This window comes from Delphinapterus leucas, chromosome 15 (genome assembly GCF_059928025.1).
Source record: "Delphinapterus leucas isolate spDelLeu-1000000601 "Yukka" chromosome 15, BTC_Dleu_Yukka2, whole genome shotgun sequence".
Lineage (NCBI taxonomy): Eukaryota > Metazoa > Chordata > Mammalia > Artiodactyla > Monodontidae > Delphinapterus > Delphinapterus leucas.
Genome location: NC_143143.1, coordinates 60,133,238 through 60,153,740, shown reverse-complemented (window position 1 = coordinate 60,153,740; position 20,503 = coordinate 60,133,238). Strand labels below are relative to the sequence as shown.

At 51.9% G+C, this 20,503-nt stretch overlaps 1 protein-coding gene across 3 annotated transcripts in view; it reads left to right on the top strand.

Annotated features, from left to right (window-relative positions):
* Nucleotides 1-17,067, top strand: part of SIRPA (signal regulatory protein alpha) — a 42,930-nt gene extending 25,863 nt beyond the window's left edge. For all 3 annotated transcript variants that reach the window (XM_022592825.3, XM_022592824.3, XM_089896642.1), the window contains exons 5-9: nucleotides 418-747; nucleotides 2,547-2,657; nucleotides 5,677-5,701; nucleotides 12,118-12,157; nucleotides 14,572-17,067. In XM_022592825.3, coding sequence (XP_022448533.1) covers nucleotides 418-747; nucleotides 2,547-2,657; nucleotides 5,677-5,701; nucleotides 12,118-12,157; nucleotides 14,572-14,826 — 761 coding nt within the window. In that variant the 3' untranslated portion in view covers nucleotides 14,827-17,067. The remainder of the gene's footprint in view (nucleotides 1-417; nucleotides 748-2,546; nucleotides 2,658-5,676; nucleotides 5,702-12,117; nucleotides 12,158-14,571) is intronic.
* The last annotated feature ends 3,436 nt before the right edge of the window (nucleotides 17,068-20,503 follow it).

Here is a 20,503-nt window from a genome sequence, read left to right as displayed (position 1 = left end):
TGGCAGCTGCCAGGTGGACACCCACATGTGCCAAGCACTGTGCTAAGTAGTTTCCTTTACTTTATCAATAGTTTCTCCAACTACTGAGCACCTACTATAAGCCAGGCCCCTATGTGCTTGGTGATTTCGTATATTTTGCTGCAGTTATTATATTCCAACTGCATGCCAGGGGCTGTGCTTGTAGATGGCACACATTATTAAGCTACTAGGAGCCCAGTCCTTGAGCACCTACTGTGCGCCCTGCAGTGTGCTTATGATTTCATTTATATGCAAAGAGACCCTCGGTGTTTGAGCACCTGCTGCATGCCTGACTCTGTCCTCTGGTGACTCCCTTGCTGTGCTGGAAGCTGTTATCCAGCCCCTCTCCTGTGACCTGTTGGTTCCATAAGGTCAGAGCTTCTGCCTATGCTGTTTCAGTTCCGCCTACCTTGACGATTACCCAACACCCCAGGGTGGGGAACCAGGTGAATGTCACCTGCCAAGTGAACAAGTTCTACCCCCAGCGCCTACAGCTGACCTGGTTGGAGAACGGAAATGTGTCCCGAATGGACATGGCCTCGACCCTCATAGAGAACAAGGACGGGACCTTTAACCGGACGAGCTCGCTCCTGGTGAACTCATCTGCCCACAGGGAGGCTGTGCTGCTCACCTGCCAGGTGGAGCATGACGGACAGCCGGCGGTCACCAAAAACCACACCCTGGAGGCCTCTGCTCCCCAGAAGAACCAGGATGCAGATCAACGTATTGGTGAGGCCTCCACTCCAACTGACCCAGTTCTTTACCTTTTTTTTAATATTAAAGGTAGTAATTCATGCTTTTTATAGAACAATCTAGAAGTGAATAGATGTAAAATAGAACTTTAGAGTGAGTTCCCTCCCCCAAACCCCACACCCCCAAGAGTGACCACTTGTTAGAGTTTGGTATATTCTTTACAGATCTTTTGACATAAATATCCATGAAAGAAAGAAAGTAGGGAAGGAGAGAGATCGTCCAGTCCATAGCGTCCTACCTCTTGCTTTCTTTCACTAACAGTAATTGTTTTCACCATTCCATGTCCACCCTCCTCCCTCCGGCTTGCTCTTTCTTACCTGGGCCTTGTCTCCCTGGCTGCCATCGCAAGGGTGCCCCACTGGGAGTAGGGATGGGGGCTTCAGGGTGTCTGTGGCTTACCTCAAGTAAAATCAATGCTGCACTAAATGTCCTTGTACACATTCTGTTGCATGCACAGCTATTTCTGTGGGACGATTCCCAGAGAACATTTCTAGGCCCATTCAAGGTGATGGTGACGCTGCCACCCTTCTGGGAGAGTGAAAGGTGTCAGCCCCCATGCAGCCTGCTGCCGACGTGTCCCCCTTCTTTCTTCAAAGCACCTAGTTGGCGTTTTGGTGCCACTGTGGAATGTTCCATCGCCTGTACGCTTGTATGTAGCGAGCCTTTGAATGGATTAGAATAGAGTCCATTTCCTTCCTTCATGCATCCTTGAAGGAAACAGCTCTAAAGCAGCCTTGGGGCCTGTCACGGTGCCCTTTGGCGCCACCAGTGGCTGGCTTTCACAGGATGAGCCCTGCCCCTGGACTCAGCTTGTGTGGATCCACTCTGCCTGTCACAGTCTTGCTGGGGAGCTTGGACAAGTCAGTGCCCGTCTCTGGGCTGCTCTGCCTGCTTCTGGCAATGTTGAGGGAGGTGACCCTGGTGATCCCCCAGCTTTGAGTCTCAGCTGCTAGGACCATAGCTGTCGCAGCATTATAGCTTCAGGGCTGGGTATGCAGTAGACACTCAAGAAATACTTTTAGAAAGGAGGAAAGAGTGAATTAGCTGGTTGATGTGTGAGCAGGTTTAGTTAGTGAGGTAATCCTCAGAGCTATCCAATGAGGTAGAGATTACTATTGACCTCAGTAACATAAGCCAGTGTGTGAGGGGGGCTTAAATGACCTGCTCAAGGTCACACCACAGAGGGCAATGATTTGAACCCACGTGTCTGAGACCTGCTCCTGGCCTCCCACGGTGCCCTCATGTGGGGTCCCCTGCCTGTGCCCGGCACCACCCCTGCCCTGTCTCCGTGTTCCATGTCCTGGGCTCAGCACTCCTAGGCCCAGGCCCTGGGCACGGACCAGGGCACAGTCTCGGGGCTCTGCATGTCCAGATGCACGTCCAGCACTCCTCGCCACCCCTGCCCCCTGCGCTGTGTGATGCCCCAGCTATGATTAGGAGCTTCCTGTGTGGCTGCCCCATGGCTCACTTAGATGAGGAGGAACATATGTCTGTTCCTCGGGAGGGAGATTCCCGCCCATGCCCTGCAGCTGGGCCTCTCCGAGGCTGACGGCAGCGTTTCCCCCCGTTACCTCAGCACGGTTTTTGCACTGCCGGTGGGTAACCCATGAGGAGAGGTGTGTGCAGACCCATGGACGTGCCCACGTGGCCTGAAATGTCTGAGCCAGATGTTTTCCGTTAATGAAGCCTGCCTCGTGGTGAATAGGGGCAGTGGGTTTTCCTTTTTTGTTGTTTTAAATTTTCCTACAAGAAGCCTCTATTTTGTGTGGTCCTAGACAAGGCTGACAACTGGAACAGTATCTTCATCGTGGTGGGCATAGTGTGTGCCCTGCTGGTGGCCCTGATGATCGCCGCCCTCTACCTCCTCCGAATCAGACAGAAGAAAGGTGGGTGCATCTCTCAGTTCCTCCTCATGAGTTTGCCCCTGGGCTGTCCTTCCCAGAGGGGGAGACCTCATGCAGTTTAAGCCATAAAGATGTCCAGTTACTCCCGGTAACAAGAAGTCCAAAGGTAACAGTGCCATGGCTGTGTGGGCCCTTCACCAGGCTGGAATCTGGGTGGGTCAGCACCCCCGCAGCCATCACTGCTCCAGGCCTCACATCCTCATGGGACCACTACCAAGGTGGCAAGCAGGGAGATGCCAGGGTGGCAAGAGGGCCTCAGGGAGGAAACAGTGTTTCCCAGGAGCCCCGGGCAGACTTCTGCTTTCCCCTTACCTGTCCAGGTTACATGCCCAGCACCCTGGCAGGAGGCTAGAAGGGAGTGGGGATAATACCACAACTTACTTCTGAGGCCGTTGGGAGGATTAAATGGCTGACTGTGGGTACAATGTTAGTAAGATGCCCAGCACACAGCAAGTGCTCAATAAATGTTAACTCCTGTCGTCAGTATTGTACATGAGCTGGAAACATGAGCCACCTCCCTGGAAAGCTCCCTTCACTGTGGCAAGATGTGTGGCCTTGGACTGCAGCAGGAGGGTATAAGTTCAAATCCAGGACATCGTCCCCTTGTTTGCATGCTCATGCATGTGTGTGGGCAAGCACGTGTGTGTGTGTGTGTGTGTGTGTGTGTGTGTGTGTAGTTGTTGCTGTAGCCAGACCTCTGACTCTAGAGTCAGACAAACTGGGGTTCCAGACCCTTGTTTTATGCTCTAAACAATTTGGCCTCCATTTCCTCACCTGTAAAATGGGCGTGGCATTGCCTGCCTTGGAGGCTAGTTATGAAACAAATAAGCTCATGTGAAACAGCAGCTCTGACACATTCTCAGACCTAAAAAGATACATGTTCTCTTTCCCACTCTTGAAGGAGACTATTTTAAGCCAGTGTTTCTGCAACTTTTTTGGCTACAAGTGATAGAAATACATTTCATGTCTCAACCCAATGCACACACACCCCATCTATAAAATTGGAACTCTGATATTTTCCTTTTTGTCATATTTTGTACTATATTCTTTTAAAAATGCTGGTTTTGACCCACCACATGCCGCAGCTTATAAAGTGCAAAGTGTGGTCCCGAGCTGTGCTTCTGCACCCAGACCTCCAGGCAGAGCTCAACGGGCGTGTTATGCATCAGCCACGCACCCCTCCTGCACCCCCTTTCCTCTGGTCCCCAAGTTTCCCTCCCCGCTGGGCTGGCTGGAGGGACTCAGCTCTGAGACGCTGCCTGAGCCTCCAGCTCCCGCCCAGGAGGGCTGGCGTCAGGGCCCGCATCTCTGGAATCCAGAATGATGCCAGATGATCTACAGGGTGGTTTCCCTAACATTCCTGGCGCCCCCGCACAGGAAGGACTCCTCCTCAGGTGGGGAAGCAGGGTCCGTTGCCCACCAAGAGTGACAAGCCAGCCCTTGGATGGAGCGTTCACGGTGTCCACTAGTGTCCCAGTCCCCTTTGGAGCCTCATCCCTGGCCACCACGTCAGGCTCCGGCACATGTGAGCTCATTACCATGGGCCTGGGCATCAGTGACCCAGTGTTCCGGAGGCGGAGGGGGGTTGGAGAACTGCAGATCCTGGTGAAGGCCACCCAGCCCTGAGTGGTGCGTCTGCTTGTGTGCAGAGCCCAGCTCTCACACATAGGCTCTAGAGACAGTGACAACTGGCCCTCAGTCAGATCTTCTGATGTGCCAGGCACTGTTCACAGACCTAACCCCACTTTACAGATGAGGAAACTGAGGCATGGGAAAGTTATAAAACTTGCTCAGGGTCTCGCAACTGGTGAGTGCTGAGGCCAGGATTCACACCTGGACAGTGGGTCTCCAGGGACTTTGTTTGAGACCACTCTGCACTTCACCTCCATCCTAATGAGACACCCCTTCTCCCTCATTGGTCCCTGGAGGCATCTGCCACCCTCTACCTCATACTCACAGTGAAATATCCTAATTTCAACTCTATCACTTACCAGTTGTGTGACCTTAGGGAGTCATCCAGTGTCCTTGGTATAAAATGGAGATGATTGGTCCCATCACTGGACTCCCTGAGATGACTCATGACCCAGCACTTGGCAACCCATCATCTTCCGTTCAAATGTTAGATGCTGAGCTGCAGCGCCTAACTGGTGTCACTCACCTAAAAACCCAGCACCTGCCCAGGCACCAAGCGCTAACCTGGCAGCGAGAATTCTTGCATTGTGGCAGCCTCCAGCCTGTTAAAGTGTGGCGCAGAGCACATTTGCCTGTGCATGTTGCTTTTTAGTTACAGTTTTACAGCAAAATGAGAGTCAACTGGTGGCTGATCCCCAGTGGCTTCTCTGTGGGATGCCCCATATCACAGGCTTAAAATCTCTGAGCCAGATGGACCCTTTCTTTCCTCCCAAGATCCTTTTTTGGAAAGTGGCGAGATGAAAATGGATGTCCAGCCCAACCCTGTGAGTTAAAGCACTGAAATCCAAGCTCAGAGAGGGAAAATGACCCACAGAGGGTCACACAGCAAGTGAGTCGGTGGCAGAAGTGGGATTCCCATTTACTCCCCTACCTAGCAGACCTGCTAAAACCTGTTCTCCAGCAGTGAAGGGCCCTGATGGGGACCCAGGCTTGCTGTAGGGTCTCTGGTAAGGTGTGTGGTGGATGGAAGTGAGGCTGAGACAGAGGTAGGGCAGTTGACCCCTCCCAGGCTGAAGGCTGCTTTGGGATCTGACCTTTGGCAATTCCCAGAGATGGGAAAGCAGGAAGGCCCCGCTCACCGGTCTTCCTCCATGGAAGATAATGGGCCGCCCACCCCAGTGGGGTGGACACGGGGTTTCCTGTGGTTTAGAGGTGATTTCAGTAATTCCTCCCAACATCCTTGGAGGTAAACCTCTGCCTCCGCCCCTACACACACACACACACACACACACACACACACACACAAAGTTACGTGAGCAAAGTGTGTTTCTAGGTTAAATAACTGGCTTTTGTTTCTTCTCTCTTTCAGCCAAGGGCTCCACTTCTTCTACAAGGTAAGTATGTCACTGGGCTAGGGTGCTTTTGTAGTTATTTTGTTGTTTGCCTCCAAAACTGCAAAGCATAATGCACACCCACTGCACCAGTCAACTACTTCTTTCCTTTATAAGCTCTTCTCACCAGGTCCATCTTTAATTACTACCTAAATGAGGGAATTTGAGGGGATTTCTGCACACAGAGGCACTGATTTCTTGCTTGCTGTCCACAGACAGTGAGACCCTTATCAAATCCCATTTGGTGTGGCAGAAAACTCCTGCACATTCTGCCCCCGAATCCAAATTGTATACTTTGCTCTTTCCTTCGTTCACTAAATATTCATTGAGTGCTTTGGCACAGACGGCCCTGGCAATGCCAGCATGAGTAGGATAGAAGCATCTGTGCCCTCCTGAAGCCCGTGACCTGGTCAGAAGCTAAGCCGATGACATTACATCACAGATGGTACATTAGTTTGTTGATTCACATTATCGGTGATTTTTGCTGAGTCTCTACTGTGCACCAGCTCTGTTCTGAGCACTCAGGATACAGCAGTGAACAAGAGTCAGTCTGGGCCTTCATGAGGCTCAGATGCCAGTGAGAGAAGCAGGCAGTAAGCCTGGAGGCAAAACAGTATAATGCCCCGTCAGGTGGTGACGAATCAAACACAGCAAGGGGATGGAGACTGTGGGGCAGGGAGGGCAGGGGCAGGGCCTCCTCTGAAGGGGACATATGAGCAGGGACCTGGAGCTGGGGACCTGTGAGGGGACACATGCTGGGAGAGAGAGCAGGCGAGGCAAAGGCCCAAGGTGGGCAGTACCGGGAGGATAGGGGAGGCCAGCCATTGGAGCAGAAGGAGTGAAGGGACAGGAAGGGATGAGGTCAGAAGGTGCAGGCCCACGTACCTTAGCTGTGGCCCATGCAGCAGATGGGTGACTAATCCAGACTTTGCAGCTTTAGGGAAGGCCCCCGACATTCACCCCAGCAGAGTAGAGGCAGCGCCCCATCATCTACCACGTGAACGTACCTGCATGGGAACATGAACGTCCACACCAAGGACGATAAATACAAACTATAAATAGCTTCATGTTGGTTCGGGACAGGTTTTGCCAGCAAATGGGTTTTGGAAGTCTTTTGATATTTTTAGAGCTGTGTGGATTTCAGAATTGCAAAGCGGAACTGAGGATCTAGGGGGAGCCAGGGGTCTAGGGCCTGTAGCTGTCAGGACTCAGGGTTTTACTCCCGGCTGGATGAGGAGGCTTAGGAGGGAGATGATCTGACTTGGTTTTAAAAGCCATCACCCTGACCACTGTGTGTGGACCAAGGTAAAGGAGGTGAGGGTGGAGGCAGAGAGGCCAGAGAAGAGGCTGCTGCCGTTGTCCAAGCAGATGGTGGTGGCCTAGACCGGGGTGATGGGATGGGCTTAGAAATGGTCAGATTCTGGATATATTTCACAGGTAGAGCCAAGAGAACTTACCGATGGATTGTAGGGTCAAGGACAATACCAAGGTTGGGGACATAGGGGTGCTGTGTCCTGTGCTGGGGACCATACTAGGCACTGCGGTTGCACACAGCAAGAGCATCTGACCTGCCTGAAGGGCCCTAGGAAGCACTATGGGTCCCTCCTGCCCCACAGCGGGAGTCTGTGGTGCCCTTGGGAGAGAGCCTTGCTTTCTGCTCTGACCTCCACAGGTGGCTTCCTGCTCTGAGCCCTGGCCAGCCTCCCAGCTTCCCCATCCCTGAACAAGCAGAGCCACCACTCCAGCAAAACCAGGCTCCTCGCTGGCCCCAGGGAAACGTGCTTCCTGTTGCCGGGCCTTCAACTGTCACACTTCCCACCGAAGTACACTCTTTCTCAAGGGCAAGGCTCAGCTTCCGTCCTTTGCCTAAAACCCCTCAGGGGCTCCCTGTGGCCCTCGAGGTAGTCCAGAGGCCCTCCTGAGGCCCTCAAGCACCTCGTGGTCCAGCCCTGCTGCGCTGGACAGTTCTACTCCCAGCCACTCCTGGAGCTCACATTCCGTGCCTCAGCCAACACTGGCCCCCTTCACCTCCTCCCTCACGCTGCATCCTCGCTCTCCTCGCCCTGTGCGCTGGGCCTCTCCCTGAGATGTGCTCTCCACCTCTGCTCCTGAGCCACCCAGGGTCTGCACAGCTTCAGGGGGCGGCAGTCACGGCCGGCTCTGAACAGCGCCCCCTGGAGTTGTGCCACATGGAAGCTAGTGTAGGCGCCCCTCCTTTTACCTGGTTACCTCTTGCTCTTCCTTCTGGGCTCAGCAAGGCTGTTACCTCCTCCAGGGACAGAGGCCCCTCCTGGGAGCTCTCCTGATGCCCCCTGGATGGACACCCCAGTGTGTCCAAGTTGTCTCTGCACTTGTCCACATAGTATAACCCACCCCTCTCGAAGGCAGGGATTACTTCCCTCATGTTCACTGCTAATTGCTGCTGAACTTGGCACCATGCCCGGAATGGAATGGGTGCTCAGTAAAGGTTTGTTGAATAAATGAATGAACAAATGCCATCCCAAACCACCACAGCAATCCCCGATCTCTAACTTCCTGAATCCCTAAAACTCTCCCTGTCAGTGGCTTCACAGCCCCAAATATGGAAGGATCTCTCTTTTTTGTTTTGTTTTTATCGTTGTCACCATTTTTTACATGTCATCTCCTCAATTAGACAGTACATTTCTGGAAGAAAAGGGGTGTGTCGATAATAATAATGACTACAGCATCAGTGGCTAACATTTATTGAGCATTCACTGTGTTCCAGGCACAGATCTATGATTTTACCTATATTAGCCCATTGGTGATTTAATTATTGCAAAAATCCTATGATTTACTCTTGTCCCAGTTTAATTCAGCAGAGGTTCTGAAACTTGAGTGTGTAGCAGAATTCCCTGGAGGGCTTGTTAAAATGCAGATTACTGGCGCCACCCCCTGAGTTCCTGATGCGGAATTTGTATTCCTAACAAGTTCTCAGGTGGCACTGATGCTGCTGCTTCCGAGCTGGACTTTGAGAACCCCTGCTCTAGAAGCTTATTATTGTCCCCATGTTGTGGTTGAGGAAACTGAGGCTCAGAGAAGTCGTGAGACCTTCCCAAGGTCCCACAGTTAGTAAGTGCGGAACCACGAGTCAACCCAGATTTCTCTGACGCTGAAGCTGAGGCTGTTCATCACTGATCCAGTGCCTCTTGCTGCCTGTTTCTTCTTCCCCAGAGAAGCCAACCGTTTTCTGCCTGTTTTTTATTTTTCCAGCATGAGCCTACCGAGGGAGCCGTGAGATCACTTGCTCCCTTTCATCTCTCTAAGCCAAAGCGTTAGCTAGTGAGCGGTAATGGTGCTTTCCCATGCAGCCGCCAGCTTCAGCTGGCTGACTGGGATCAGACGCTTTCCAGAGGACATTGGCATGGGTGACAACCCAGCACCCCAGGAGGGGGCGGAGCAGGGGAGGGGGCAATGCCACCACTTTGAGCTCAAAAGGCGCATCAGATTGCAGGACCAGTGGGGGGACTGGCTATTTCTAACTCCCTAGGTTAGGAACGTACAAGAGAACGTTGTAATCTTCCTCAGCTCAGATGAGAGAAAAATGTGGCTCTGCTCCCTTAATTGGGCACTGGGGTTCATTCGGTCGGCCATTTGTTCACTTGTCAGACATTCACTGAATTTATTCTTGGAATATTTAAGGCTTCCCTGACTCTTTTCATTTATTCATCTGGATTGAGCGCCAAGCCTTGAGCCGGGGGATTGCAAAGAGTAGCAAAAAAGACACTAGCCCTGGTCTCGTGGCACTTTTGATCCCATGGGAGAGATGTTCATTCATTCAGCAAACATCTATGGCATGCTAATGGTGCACCGGCCCATTACTAGGTGTCAGGGCTCCAGTGGTGAATGACACGGGCCTAGTCCCTGCCTACATGGAGCTAGTGGTCCACAGGGAGACGAGTTACCAAACAAGCTAGGAGGTTAATACATGATGTGCTGCAGGCACTGACTAAATAACACAAAGTCAGGCGCAGAGCAGAGGTTGGGGGGCAGGGGGTGGGTGTGCGGTCGGCGGTCAGGGAAGGCCATCTAAGGAGGGGACATTTAGGAGAGAGCTGAGAGGCGAGAAGGCTCTAGCCATGGGAATATCGGGAACAAGAGTGGACCAGGCAGAGGGAATGGCCAGTGCCAAGACCCTGAGGCAGGAGCAGTTGGACGTGTTCACAGACCATGGAGGAGGCAAGGGGGCCAGAGCTGAGTGATCGAGGGCGGAGACGGAGGACTAGAGCATTTGGTGGGGGCACATCACGCAGGCCAGGCAGTCAGGACTCGGAGATGGATTTCACTGCCTGGTGGGAAGGAGTTGAGGGTTTTAAGCAGAAAGATGATATGACATCGCAGATGCATTTTACATGTGGGAAGTGGAGTGCAGGCAGGGCAGGAATAGAGCAGAGACGCCAGAGGCTCCTCAGAAATTTAAAACCTGGATGGTGGTGATGACGGAGTGGAGGGGTTCGATATGTACTTTGGAGGCAGAGTCGACAAACCTTGCAGTGGATTAGACACAGGTTTTAAAGGAGGAGGGAGGAGAATCAGGGGTGATTCCCACTTCCTTAGCCGAGCACAGGGATGAGTAACAGCAATGCTGTTCACTGAGACAGGAGGGACCGGAGGAGAGACAGACATGAAAAATGGATAACTGCTTCTGTTCTGTAATAATTGCTCTGAGAGAGGAGCCCAGTGTTCTGAGAATGGAGTTCGGGATTCAGTGAAGTTTTCCCTGAGAAAGAACTATTTGAAACAGCTCTGAGGGAAGAGAAGGAGTGAATCAGATGAAGAGGCAAGGAGGAATGAGTGTGCAAAGGCCCTGGGGCAGCCTGATTGTCATTCATTCCAAGTCAGTTTTGAGCACCCATACCTATGTGGTGAAGAAGCATGGCAGACAGCCAGACACACAAACCAGATGGGAAAATATGCAAGAAGTTTGAAATTGTCACGGAGGGGCAGCCCAGCCAGCCCAGCACTGTCAGAGCCTTCCCAAGGAAGTGACAACGTAGTTGAGCCTTGAAGGATGAGCAAAGGTTAACCAAGAGGAAAAGTGGTTGAGGGGGCTCTTCAAGGCTGTTGTTGACATGTAAAGTGGGCCACATCAAGTAGCCCTTGAGAAATATTGGGTGAGCGAATAAGTGGGTGAATGAGGCCGAGGGAGTGAATGACCCCTAGGGAGGTCAGCCAGGGACAGACTGCACAGGGCTTACGAGCAGGGCGAGGCATTGGACTTGAACCAAAGGCAGTGGGAAGCCAGACCCGTTGGAAGCAGGAGGGGTATGGATGGAGCTGAGTGAGTGATGGTCCCCTCCAGACGGTGTCCCTGCTCCTGGAGGGCCGTTGCTTGGCCACGTGGGGCCCGTCCTGCCCCAGAGCTGCTTTCTGAGCCAAGTGCTCATGCCAAATCCATTAATAACCCCACTGCCAAGCCCCATTGCTCATTTCTGACATGATCCAGGCTAACATCCCCAGAGTGGCCAGCTTGAGAATTTACACAACTCCTGCAGAGCCAGTGGCTCTGGTTTGCTCACCACCTTGACTGTGACCCTGCAGTGAGCCAAGCCATGGCCTCCAATTACAGAATCAAGTGCTTGAAGAGCTTCTTTGATTAACCAGAACACTTGGTCCTTCTCTTTTCCTTTCTTAATGGTGACTTAGATGTGTATAATATAGAACATTGGGAAAACATGGGAAACTAAAAAGAAGAAAAAATACCACCCAAGGACCCCTGCTGTTAACATTTTACTATGTTTCTTTCCAGTGTTATCCACACATTTTTCATAATTGAAATCATTCCACAGAGAATTTTGCTTTTATACTTATCATTTTAATGTAATTTGTAATTAAAAACAAAAACTTCCTCATAAACCTTTTAAGTCTTTATCTACAAATCTATCCTAATTTCCTTAACCAGTCCCAGTTGGTGGAGCTGTGAGGTGTAAACCTTCCTCCCCCATCTCGTTCTGTGGTAAATGCCTCTGTGCATAAAGCTTTTTCTATATTTTGAATCACCCCCCCCACCACCCGGCCAAGTGTGCGATTATGAGTCAAAAGATGAGGACAACTTCCAAGCTCTTGACTTTGCCAAGTGGCTTCCAGAAAACGTTGTGTCGGTCGGCCCCTCCCACCAGCAGTGTGTGAACCTGCCAGTTTCACTGCACCTTCCCCAGCACCGAGTATTATAATTTTTAAAGATCCTTGATGATAAAGTTAGGTTAAACAAAAAAAAGGTAGTACATGCTGAAAAGCCCTTTGGTCCAAACATGTGATAAGCAGTTGTGTTTCTGTTGGGAATCGCTCATCCACATCCCCCACCCATATAGGAAGTGGAACCTAAATGTTATTCTTACCCATTTGCATGAGCACTGGAGATAGTGAGGGTATTTTTATCTGTGCGCCTCTTTCCTTTTTAGGTTGCATGAGCCCGAGAAGAACACTAGAGAAACAACCCAGGTACGGTGCTTGGTGAGATGCCCTTCCTGGGAAACAGGAACAGGCTGGGACAGACTCTCCCAGCTGGAGCAGAGGGAGGGGGGACTCAGGAAAGCAAGGATCCTCCACCCCTGGCACCCGCCCACCCTGGCAAAGGAGTCTTTAATTTAGAACAGGATCTGCAACTCCTGTTGATGCAAGGAAATCATACCACCGAGAGTCTGTCCCTGCCTGTCTGACTCAGTGCCAAACACTGCACAGCTTGGAAGGGCACCGTCCACCATGTGTTCTGTCTAAACGGTGCCCTGGAGTCGGGCTTAGTGTTCATCACGCCATCCAGCCTCCGTGCACGTGCCCAGCCAGTCCTTCCACCAGGAGCACCCTTGCAGCCCTGTGCCTCTCACACGGGGTAACACACAGCACTGCGCTGCATTTGCTGATGGGAAGACCCCATGTCTTTAATGACCTCATGCAAGGGCACACTCCCTTGAGCTAGCACTTTCACCCCAGCATCACTGAGGGGATTTCAAGGCACCATGGCTGGCCTGTTTCCAAGAACTCTGGCCCTGTCTGCACCAGCTGACGCTGTCAGACCTTGGAGGCAGAGGGCTCCTCTGAGCCTTGTAAGGAGACAGGCCCTACCCTGAACCTGGAATGAGAACATGGCAGCTGTCCTCGACATTTCCCCGGCAGTTGTCATCGTCGTATCTGTAGTCTGTTGAAGAGAGTCAGGGCTGGTGAGAGGCACGGTGCTTCTAGGCCAAAACTCTCCTGACCCAGCACAGCCCCACCCCACCCTTCCTGCCTCCAGCAGGTCCTGGGCATGAGCTCAGGTGGTGATTAGAAATCCAAGACCATTTCCAGTCATGGGACAGGAAGGCCTTCTCCCCCGTCATTTTACTTTCTGGGGCTTTCAAAGTCAAAGTTCTTTCTGGAACTTTGCAGGGAAACAATGATGGCGAAAAGAGCACTGAAACCTATACAGAATTCAGTCAGTTGGGACTTCCTGAGCACCTACTACGTGCCAGGCCCTGGGCAGTGAGCAAGGCTCTTGTGGAGCTTGCAGCCCTGTGACTAGGACTCCCAGTGCTGTGGGCCGTCGGACCACAGCTTTAGAGGCCAGCAGACCTTGGCTCTTTTCTAGCTGTGTGACTTTGACCCAATTATTTAACTTCTCTGGCTCTCAGATTCTTCACCGTAAAATAGAGTAAATAATTCCTACCAAGCAGAGTTGTGTTAGGGCCTAAATCGGGTGATCCACGTGAGAGCAGGGTGCCTGTCAGCTGTTGGGGACTGAGGTTATTTTTGTGCATCAGGTAGGATCATGGGCGTTGGTAGCTCCCCTCCACGTCTACAGCGCAGGTGCCAGGCACAGAAGGAGCAAAGTATGTCATTCATGATGGGTAATTTCACGGCGGCAGTTGCGGGTAATAAGATGAGCATGTGGGAGAGGTTCAGCTTTGCCAGGTGACAGATGACAGTTGCCACGTGCTGAACATACGTGCACTTGGCATGAGCCAGGCTCCGTCCTAAGAGCTTTACCTGGACCATCTCATCGGGTCCTCCCAGTGACCCTGGCAATAGATACTATTATTAGACCCACTTTACAGATAGGGAAACCAAGGCCCAGAGAGGCTAAGTGAACTGCCCAGTCCCTCAGCCAGAGAGAGCAGAACCAGGATTCATACTCCGACTTCTGCCTACAGAACATTTACCTCCTGTTCACTGCTGGCCTCATTCTCACACACCCCTGTCTTCTGTCCCCCAGTCCCCAGCTTCACCAGAAGCGGGGCTGAAACTGTTGCCATCCATTTATCCATCCACCACTCGTTCATTCGTTCATTTAACATCCATGGGGCTTCTTCTGTGCCAGCCTTGGTTTCTGCATCATAACAGATGCCTAGTGAATTTTTGTTGAATAAATGAGTAAATAAGTGAATGTCTGCTTCCACTGGGGGGTCAGCATCTTCTCAGACCTCCAAACAGGCACAGACAGTCCTAGGTGGTGGGTGCTGTGATGCAGAAGCACAGACTGAGGAAGCACAGAGACAGAGCTCTGGACCCAGCTGAGAGGAGGGTCTTAGGATGAAATTGACAGGGTGGATTGGGTTTCATTACAAGAAGAAGGAGGGCTGGACACTGTAGGCAGAGGAAAGAGCATCAGGAAAGGCAGGCGAGAACTGCAGGAGGGGTTGACGTTGAAGCAGGGACGTGAGGCCACTACACTGACGGTTAGGAAGAGCCTTCAGGCCGTGTGAGGAAGAGGCTGATTGGAAGGGCAAGGCTGGAGACAGGTGACCTTGGCCGGAGAAGATGGGGCATGAACTAGGGCTGAGCCAGTGGAGGGCAAGAAGAGACAGAAGCAACCATACTTGGTACTGAGGGTGAGTGAGTAGCTGGGGGCTCCAGAATGACCTTCTCTCCATCTCACTTAGATCCAGGACAACAACGACATCACATATGCAGACCTGAACCTGCCCAAGGGGAAGAAGTCCACCCCCAAGGCCGACGAACCCAACAACCACACGGAGTATGCCAGCATTCAGGCCTGCCCACCACCTGTGTCCGAGGACACCCTCACCTACGCCGACCTGGACATGGTCCACCTCAACCGGAACCCCAAGCAGCCAGCCCCCAAGCCTGAGCCATCCTACTCAGAGTATGCCAGTGTCCAGGTCCAGAGGAAGTGAACAGGGCCATGGTCATCTCTAGGGTCTGTCCCCATGAGCCTTCCTGTCCCATTGCGGGCAACCTTGATGAGGACAGCCAGCCCAGTTCCTGGAGGGCCAGGGTGGGACAGGACCCAACAGTGAGGGTAGCTCTTGTCTCCCCAACCCAGCTGGCTCTCCAGCATTTCCATGGGAGCCATGGCCCCTCTATGTGGCCACACATGGAGGCTAGTGTTGCCAGACTAGGCAGGGAACCGACCTGGGAACTGGCCAGAGCCATCAGGGGTGCAAGAACTCTCACGCCTCTGTCCATCAACTGTGGGTCTTTGTCATGGTCTTGGAGACCACTGACTGCCTCCTTGACACTCTGCAGCCCGATCTTCCAGAGTGAGGAGGGAGAAAACCCACCTCCTCCTCCCAGCACCACCCACCTGGGGCTTTGGGGAAAGTTTTCCCTTTAGATCGAACTGCCCATCCATGGAGAAGAAGCTGGACACGCATCCCGAGACTTGGTGCCGTGGCTGCCAGCTGTCCTGGTCTCCCCTCCCTGCACAAGCCACAAGCCCCGGGGAGGAGAGGACCGTCTGAGGAACTCCTCCGCCACCAAGGACTGAGACAAAACGCCCCTCCTCCTCACGGCCCTCGAGACCTGGAGGACCTCCGACAGTGATACTCCACGTGGCCCCACCTCTCCCTTCCATACCTGAGCTCGCTTCCTTCAGCAAGCACTAACTCACAACCTCTCGCTGTGGACGCCTGTAAATTATTGAGAAATGTGAAATGTGCAATCTTGAAACTGAGGTGTTAGAAAATTTGATCTGTGGTGTTTTGTTCTGTATTTTTCTTAAAACAACAGCAGTGTTATCCTGGCTCTTTGTCATGTGTTGAAGTGTGTGGTTGGGTCTTGTGCAGTCTAAGGTTGAACGGTCGGTTGTCCTGGAGGGATTCTCTTACAACGGAAACTGAGTTCCTCCCAGTCCCAGAGGCTTGAGGGTGGGGAAGAAGGTTCCAGGTTGGCTGCTTCATGGAGACATTTAGCCCTCTCTCCACGAGGCTGGTACTTCTGCCTTCCGAGCCCCCAGTGTGCTAAGTCTGAACCTGCCCGTGCTTCTCCAGGCTGCCTCCTTCTCCGTCTGGCCAAGACCCAATGCCTCAGTCTGCTCACCTGTAAAGAGGGGAGAGGAAAGATGCCATCCCTCCCCTCCATCGCTCACAAGCACTTTAGGGCCATGCAGGGTAGGAAGCTGTGCCTGGATGTTTTCCTCATTCCAGCTCTCTGAGCTCATCTCGGAAGGTGGAATCTTCCATTTCTGCTCCCAAACCCTGTCGAAATCAAACTGGAAAAAATCAAAGACAGCCAGGAGGACTGGGTAGCTGTGAAGCCAGGAATGACCCACCTTCTGTCCCTCTGTCAAGAGGTTGGGCAGAGGCCGTGACCCTGTTATCCTCGGACCCCGCACCCCTCCATTTCAGTGTGGGGGCCTGGCTGGGCCCAGGGCAAGAAGATGTTGCAAGCCCTGTTTATTCGGTCTTCACGTGTAACTGATCAGCTCTCAGAGCTGAGATGCGAATCTTCACTGCCCCCTGGGTCCAGCCATTTGATGCCCGAGGGATTCCTGGCTCAGGCTGTCAGAGGCAGAAGCTGAGCCATCCTGCCCATCAGCAGGTCCTCCAGGTGGAACTCAGGGAGCCGAGTGCAGACCCAGCTCTCTGGGGGACAGTGATCTGTTTTACATGATGGCATGCAGGAACTGGCTGAGCCAACAGGCCATGTGGGCAGCTCTGGCCCCACAAGCCAGAGTTTCTCTGTGGCATCTAGGAGCACAGTGGCCCAGCCACCTGGCTCGAGCTATTTCCATATTCCAAAAGCTTGGCTTGTAAACCTTGATCTCCCTCTCTTCTGCCCAGAGACAGCACACGCATGTGAGCACACACACGCACACACACAGAATTTTAAAAAAATGTTTTCTTGGTGCCATTTTAATTTTATTTTATTTTGAATTTTGGAAGGGGAGTAAGGAATGAGGCCAAGAAAGTCACGTAGTTTAGCTTCAGCCCGGCAGCCTGGAGATTCCCATACCTTGTGAACCGAACCCCAGGAAAAGGAAGCAGTCGAAACAACAGTATGGAAGGAGCATGGTTTCTGGAGTTTATTTTCAAACCGCGGGGAAGGAAACAGGCCCTATTTTGTATATAGTTGCAACTTAAACTTTTTGGCTTGCAAAATATTTTTGTAATAAAGATTTCTGGGTAACAACGGCCCCTCTGGGTGTTGAGTGTCCTTGTCTCTGTGAGTTCGTCCCTGCGCCCACGAGCCTGGGAGATCATGTGGGCCCCAGGGCTTGGAAGTGACTTCAGCGTTTGATCCTCTCTTGTGTTTTATAGACACAAAGACTTTGTTTCCCCTGGCTCAGAGGGAGTCAGGGTAAGGCAACCCAAACACCTGCTTGAGCAGAATTCCAACAGAAAACCAAGTTTGAATCCCGGCTCTGCCACTTTGTAGCTGCGGGAACAAACCACTGACCTCTCTGAGACTCAGGCTGATCATTGGCACAATGGGGACAATAGTACCCCCTCTAGGTTTAGTGTGGGGATTAAAGGGGCTAGGGTGCTCGGCACATGGCAGGCCTTCACTAAGCGTTGGGTCTTCCTGCCCTAAACATTGCACAGTGGGGTCTGGTCACCCCTCACCACCTGTGGGATCTTGGACAAGCAGGTCACCCTCTCGGGGCCCCACTTTCCTCCTCTACCAAATGTGGAAGCTAATGCTTGTCCTAGAATAACCCTGCCAGATGATTCATGTCTTGTGCTAGTATATAGTAGGTGCTCAATAAATGTTAGTTTCTTTATGTCCCCTCCATAAGAATATTAATAATATTAATGACAGTTATATAACGATGGCAACATAACATTCATAGTTAGTGCTTACTGTGTTTCGGCACTTTACATTGATTAACCCCTTTATACCTTACAACGCCAGGTAAATAATAGCACTGACCTTGTTTTATAGACAAGGCACAGAGAGGTGGTGTAACTTTTATGGGGTCACACAACTAATGAGTGATGTTGCTGAGACTCAAACTCTAGCTGCCAGCTTCAGAGCCCAACTTCTAGCCACTGAGTTAATATCAGCACATTACATATTGGCACTGACTATGCAAAATTATTAGCAGTAATAATAGCTAATGCCTGCTGTGGTGAGTAATATGCCAAATGCTTTACAGTTATTAACTCATTTAATCCCCCAACCACCATATGAGGTAGGAACTCTTATTATCCCTGTTTTACAGATGAGTAAACCGAGGCACAGAGAAGCTAAGTCATTTCCCTAATGCCCCATGGCAGAGCCCAAGTAGTCTGCCTCTTCTTTCTTTCTCTTTTTTCTTTTTTCTTTGGCTGCATCAGGTCTTTAGTTGTGGCACGCGGGATCTTCGTTGAGGCATGCAGGATCTTTCGTTGCGGCGTACGGGCTTCTCTCTAGTTGTGGCGCACAGGCTCCAGGGCGCGTTGGCTCTGCAGTTTGTGGTACATGGGCTTTCTTGTTGAGGTGCGCGAACTCAAGAGTTGTGGCTCGCGGGCTTAGTTGCCCGGCGGCATGTGGGATCCTAGCTCCCTGACCAGGGATCGAACTCACATCCCCTGCATTGTAAAGCAGATTCTTTACCACTGGACCGCCAGGGAAGTCTCTCCATCATGTTTAATTCTCCTAACTGTCCAGTAGTGGTGGTGGCTGTGCCCATTTTGCAGAGAGAGACAGAAATTTGAGGCTCAGAAGTGCACATGACCTGGCCAATCTCACACAATGAATTTTTAGTCAAGCTGGGACTTGCACTTGGATCCACAAGCCCACCCGGGATCAGCCCTGAGCCCTTGGCCTGGTCCATGTGACCACACAGGAGGCAAGGAGCTTCCTGCTAGGCTCAGAGAGGTCACCTGCCTCACCCTCCAGGACCTTGGCTGTGACAGAGAACTCAGCTCTCCTCCCTTGGCCCCAACTTGTGAAATACCTGTGCTGCTTGCAGGATGAGGTGTTCCAGGCATGAATACAGGCTGAGCAGGTGGGGAAATGCCTTCGTTCTCTGGGAAGGTGAGAGTGGGGGTGCCGACTGCACATCCAGGCGAGGAGACGGGGGGGGGGGATGTAATTCACGCAGCACCTGGACCTCACTTCTCCACAGCCCGTACCTCTAGGGCTGAGGTTGGCAGGCGAAATCTAAGTTCATGGGACCCAAGTGACCCTCTCCCTCCTGCCGGGAAATAAGTTAAGCATAAGGCATTTATCAGGCACTTCCTGGGTGTCCCTTGTGCAAAGGAGAGCGATAGGACCCCCACAACCCGCCCCCATCCCTGAGGACCCGTGCTCTCCCTTCTGCAGCCCCTGCCCTCTTTACATTATAATCACAGAAATCTCTGCCCCTTCTCAAGGTTCTAATGCCCAACTGTAAAAGCGACTGCGTCTTCTAGCATATTCACACCAGCCAAGATTGGATCCACATTTGTTTATTTTATTTAGTTTTAACATAAGCCCTTTCACATATCAGAAAGTCTCCTAAACTCTGTACAAATATTAACTTATTTAATATCAGTTCACTCCAGCCTCTTAACACACCTGTAAGGTAGGTCCTAAGATTATCCCCGGTTTAACAGAGAAACTGAAGCACAGAGAGATTATGAATTTTGTTCAAGAGCCACTGTCCATCTGGACAGTGGTGCCACTGTGGGTATGGGTGGGCACTGGACGGGCATGATGGGGACAGGGGGTTGCTGGAGAGACAGCAGTGGCCACATACAGGGTTGGGGTGCACTGGACTCTATTGGGAGCCAGGAAACATCACGCGGTCTCAGGGTGGTCTCGCTCCCTTATCCGGTCACCAGCCAGCCAATGTACCCTTGGGCCTCCCCGGGGTTCAGCCTGCCACCACCGTGGTCCCCTCTGACCCCCCCTTAACCATGGCACTGTGTTTGACTGGAATCTGGGTCTGTTTTCTGAATACAGGATTATGAAATTTAAAATGCTTTCCAAAGAGACATGGGCCCCAGATGTTCAAAAACAGGCAACAGCTTGGTGACAAAGGTCAGAGTGGGGGCTATCCTTGGGGGAAGTAGTGAAGGGGAGAAGGCCCAGAGGCCCTCTGGGGGCCCTCTAGGGGTGATGGGATGCTGTTTCCCCACCCGAGTGGTGGTTATGTGGGGACTTGCAGATATAAAAATCCATCAAGTACATCCTCAATAACTGCATTTCTCTGCATACAAGTTATACCTCAGAGTTTTAAGAAGACTGGTGCCCTGGTTCCCTGGGGATTCAACCCCACCACCAACTTTGATGCCTGCCCCAACCTGACACTTTCTTAAGATGGAGCCCACGCCTTATCTTTTGTCCAGGAGCTCAGCCCAGGGCCTGGCCCAGGTGAGATATTAGGGAGCATTGCTGAATTCCTTTGAAAGATAACATCCAGGTGACCTCAACAGCACGAGAAACAGTGAGGAACCATTTATCTGTCATCACTTTGTCTACTGAGGCTCCCTTAATTACACCGCTCCTTCCCTCCTCACCCTGCGCCCAAACCCCTCCTCTCTGCGCAGTCCTCACCCTGTGACCTTGGGCAAATGGCTTCGCCTCTGAGCCTCCATTTGGTCACCTGTGAGATGGGGGAGTAGTAGTCTTCAGCTCAGGGGGCTCCAGTGAAGGTTAGATAGA